Consider the following 4,939-nt stretch of genomic DNA (forward strand, 5'->3'; position numbering starts at 1 on the left):
TGTGACTTGTCGCCTAAGGTGTTCGTGGAGGTGCGCTGCTGCCTGTGTGTGCAAATTTGAAGTGTTATGCTCAAGCGCATGATAGAGCATTTTCATCATGGGGATGACCTTTGACCCTGAAACTCTCGTCTCTTCAGACAACTCCACTGTAGCTTGATGGAAATGAGCGAGCACAAGAAGCGTTTCTTCTATGATGGTAAACGCATCATCCCTAAGTGGAGTTATGTCCATATTTAGTGAGGCAAGGGATGTCCACACTGGTTCCTTCTCATCATGTAGCCTTGCCAGCATTTGACACGTGCTGTTCCAGCGTGTTGGCACCTCATTGATGAGGTTCAGGGTTGGCCGTCCCATCTGTTGCTTGAGCAAGCTTCTCTTTGGCTGTGGTGCTTGATCTGAAGTATGTCACAATTCGCCTAGATTTGTGCCTGATTGATGTCAGTGTAGGGATTTGATGGCGTATTTAGTAATACATTTAAAGTGTGTTCAATGCAAACTGAATGCAGAATTTGGAGACTCTTTGCGGATGAAATCATGTTTGGTGCTGCGTCGGTCACAAGACACTTTACTTTAGTAGCTATGGCCCAGTCATCCATCATGCCCCTTTTGACTCGGGCCAAACTGTCAGCAGTGTGACTTTGTGGAAAGTGTTGCACTCTGAACACAGATGTACACAACCGCATATTCTCATGAAGTAAGAGCCAAGAAAGCCTCCATGTTCACAGAAGTCCACATGAGTTAAACAGAGTTAAAGCACATATATTAATTGAATTGAATTGAAGTGATATGTATTGATTGAGCTGAATGCATGAAATATATGCATTATATTGAATTGAATTATTCTTTTGTCCTGATTGTATAATTGTAAACATGTGGTTTAATTCCCCAGATGGTCACAGTGTCAGCTGTGAAGGGTTTGTGTACCACAGTTTGTTTCTGTGGATAAAATACTCTGTGATTCCGATTAAATATTTAAAAAGTTTATTTGCTTAAACTTCATTTTCTGTCACATTCATGTACTGAAAGAATAATTGAATGGAACAATCAAGTATTAACAAGAGTAGAGAAAAGATCAAAAGCTATACAAATGTCTGTACAAGGTGTGTTTTTAAAAGCTTTTTAACTGTAAATTTGAGCTTGTTCCTTTAGCATTGGGGGCAAAACAGCAAAATCACTTTGTTTTAAGCTTGGACTGTGGAACTTTTAACAGAACTTTGATCTCTAATCTGAAGTGTTGAGGTGCAGAATAAGAAGTTAAAAGTTAATGTATGTTTGTGGATAACAAAATGAAGCAGGTGGAGGTCCAAGTAGGTCAAAAATGAATGACATTGTTGCGTTTAGCCTGTGATCGAGCCTCGTCAGATAACTGCTGAATTATTTGCTCCACACTAGAATAAAACTGATAGAGATTCAGTTCATTTCCTGACGGAGGCGACGGAACCCTCAGGGTACGCCTCACGATCAGCGTGTTAAAGTGGTCGTGTGAAGTTGATCTGGTCTCACCATCCCCCTGACCGAAGCCCCGCTGAGGAGTGGGAGGTCTTTGTACCTCATTTAGAGCCTCAAGACCAAGTTTGATCTGTCTTAGAGGATCTATTGGGGAGGAGGGAGGCGAAAGAATTTCGGTTAAATCATTTTGACAGAGGTCATTATTTAGATCCTGCAGAGTGAGTTTGATCTGTCTTAGAGGATTGACAGGAGGTGAGGGTGGTGAAAGGATTTCAAACACATCATTTTGAGGCGACTCATTTTGTTGAGTGTCTGCCAAAGAGGATTCATCTATGGGTGTGTGGATTTGATTTAATTGGTCTACAGCTAATGCTATTTCATCAAGGACTAGGTCTAACTCTTCACTCACATTGAACAAACGTGTCACAAGTTTGTGGCAAAAGTTTGAACAACTCGACACAACTGCTGGAGAGCGACGAGAGCGTGTTGGTGTTGAACACGCCGTTGTCCCGGTGCCCTCTGATGCCCCTGAGGTGGGTCGTCGCTCAGATGTTCCCCGTTTGGAACCTGCACCGCTTGGCATTGACCATCTGCTGTAAAACAAAAATAAATAATTAAAAACAAAGGTTTTTGACGTTTTCAGGACTTTGGAGAAAAATAAAAAAAGTGTACCTTCAAACAATCTCCTGATAACAACATCCCTGGTTCTTTGTACCCTACGATGTCCTGCTGGTCTCTACGGAGCCCGAGGCGGTATTCCGGGACGTGGCCGTGAGGTGGACGGTTCTTGCAGATCTTCTTCTTCTTCTTCTTCTTCTTGCTGGGATGGATCGGAAGGCCGAGGTTTATTCTCCCGAGGAGGAGCCGGTGGAGTGGGAGACGACCGGTTATCCCCCCGAGGAGGTGTTGACGGACCAGGGGTTGGTGGTCGAGGAGGAGCCGATGGAGTGGGAGACTGTGGGTTAACCATCTGTGACCGAGGGTTGGGAAGGATGATAGGACCCCTTGAACTGTGCTCGTGCCCACCATGTCCACAGTTCTGTAATATTTGTTCTGTTTACTGGAAAATGGCTTATGCCACTGTGAAGTGCTGTCGTGTAATATTAGAAGTGTTTGCCTCCATCTCTCTATATACCTGTCGTGGTTCTTCCTGTACGCGGGTAATGTTGCTCTTACGGTCAGAGCCGCGGTCGCGCTGTGAGCTAGATGTGAGTGACCAGTTATTGAAATAAATATGCCATGAAAGCTGAAGATTTATCTCTCTCTCTCTCCGTCGTACTTTTCCACCCAAATGCAACGTGCAACGGTGAAAAACAGATCTAATGTACCATCTCAGTTTTTTTAGGTTAGAATTTTTATTATTATTCTTTTTTTAAATTAAAATTAACAGCCAAAACATGGATAAAGATAAGAACCTACTGATATTTGATGGAGGATAGATTAACCCTTCGAAAAACTTTAATGAGACGTAAAAAAAAACAACAACTTTTAAAACAACAACAACAACCAGTGCAGTCATAAAAAATACATTGAATTTTAAAAATAACAAAAAAACAAAACAAAAAAGAACCAGTCATGCTTTACCAGGACGTCTGGGGTGTGGGTGAATCTCAGCTCTAGTTTCTAAAATACACAAAGGAGGACAGATGAACTCCTCATCCAACAGGGAAAGTCAAAAACTACTTTTTGAAACAATTGCGACCATCATAAAATTCACAGAAAATTGCTTTCCAGAGCTTCCTGAAGGTGGGATGATCTCAGCTCCAGCTTCTAAATACACAGAGGTTTGTGGAAAATTATTGTCGACGTATATCAAGAAACACCACAGAAATTGTGACCAGAAAAAGAGTTCTTGATTTACCGTATAGGCCATGTCTTGCGCTCGAAGTTTAACTTGCTATATGTCTCTACTTTACATTTTGATATGCTAGCCTGACTCACAGCTTAAGATATGTTATCTCTCATCTCATGGACACGCCCCACGATGAAAGGCACAGGGTCTGAGCCAAAAGTCCCATCAATGCGACGGGATGGAATTCGATGGGATTTTTCCTCATTATGAAAAAATAAGAAACGCCACATGCACACATCGTCATCTATATTAATCACTTTGCAGCACAGCATAATACTGTAAGAAACCTGAGTTAAGCGTGAACTTCTGCTCTGTAGCTCTGACCCTGAATGAACGCACTAACACAACACAACACAAAACAACGTGCTTCTATGTTTGTGGGTTTTGCTTGGTGAAACAATAATGTGCTTTGTGTGTCGTTATTAAACAGCCAGTGTGCGTCTGTGTAAAGCTGTAGTTGATCTGGGCGTGTTTCCTGACAGAATGGAAAAGATGTATATGGATGAGAAGGATCCTAATCCAGCTGCTCAGTGGTACAATGACTGAAACACGGAACTCGTGTTTTTACAGCTGGACTACACAGTTTTGAATCCAAACTGGAAAAAATGCGTTTTTTTGTTGTTGTTTTTTTAAAAATCTTTTTGATTTTGGCCAGCACGTTTCATTTTGCTGTCCTTAGATGACATTGACATGGATATAGACCTTATTAACTCACGATGTGCACGTTCTTCTTTAAATTCTTCTTCATGTAGTATCTTTATCTTCACACACACACACACACACACACACACACACACACACACGCAGGTCTGGTTGGGATGAACCTGCCAACTGAACATCCGAGCAGCAAACATCGCCAGTTTACCTGGAACACCGGTAACAAACTGATCTGGCAGCTTTAGTTCACAGGTACCCAACCCAATTCCACGTATTAATACAAAACTTTAAATACATATTTTGTATATACAAATGCTTTTTTGTACCTACTTATTTGTGACGGAGTATATGTTTTTTTGTTTTTTTTTACAAGAGTAAAGGTTGTTAGTCAGCACCAAAGAGCCCACATGCACACACACATGCTCTTATTTTGATAGTCTTGTTATCTTCCTTATCAACCACAGGGAATTACTCTTATCTTTCTCTTTCTCTGTCCTGGTAGCGCAGTTCAAGCGAAGACATGGAGGCAATATTCAGTGCTCTCGGCTTGGAGTGGATAGACAGCAAAAGTATTTTGATATTTCTCTGTGTATTTCTGCTGTTGGCTGACGTTTGGAAGAACAGAGTGCCGAAAAACTTTCCTCCTGGACCCTGGGCTCTGCCTTTTATTGGCAATCTTCTTAATCTTCAACCTTCAAGACTTCACCTGCAGTTCGCAGAGGTAAAAGTCCATATGTTGTTGTTGTTGTTATCATTATTTTTGTTGTTGTTATGTTCTTGTAATAGAAAATACAACATTTAGAAACATCTTTAGAGTGACCCCCTCATGCGTCAACCCATCAAGCAGAGGAAATCATTAACTCATGGAAGCTGGAAATGGACTTGTAATCTGTAAACAGCAGAGGTGGAAGAAATATTCAGATTCTAAAGTAAAAACATAAATACATCCATCCATCCATTATCTATACACCACTTTATCCT

General features: G+C 41.3%; 1 protein-coding gene across 1 annotated transcript in view; it reads left to right on the top strand.

Annotated features, from left to right (window-relative positions):
• Positions 1–2,274: 2,274 nt before the first annotated feature.
• Positions 2,275–4,939, top strand: part of LOC103373532 (cytochrome P450 2J6-like) — a 9,358-nt gene continuing 6,693 nt past the window's right edge. Inside the window, exons 1-2 of the mRNA XM_008303434.1 lie at positions 2,275–2,406; positions 4,461–4,527. Coding sequence (XP_008301656.1) covers positions 2,275–2,406; positions 4,461–4,527 — 199 coding nt within the window. The remainder of the gene's footprint in view (positions 2,407–4,460; positions 4,528–4,939) is intronic.

Source organism: Stegastes partitus, unplaced genomic scaffold (genome assembly GCF_000690725.1).
Source record: "Stegastes partitus isolate 25-593 unplaced genomic scaffold, Stegastes_partitus-1.0.2 Scaffold2005, whole genome shotgun sequence".
NCBI lineage: Eukaryota > Metazoa > Chordata > Actinopteri > Pomacentridae > Stegastes > Stegastes partitus.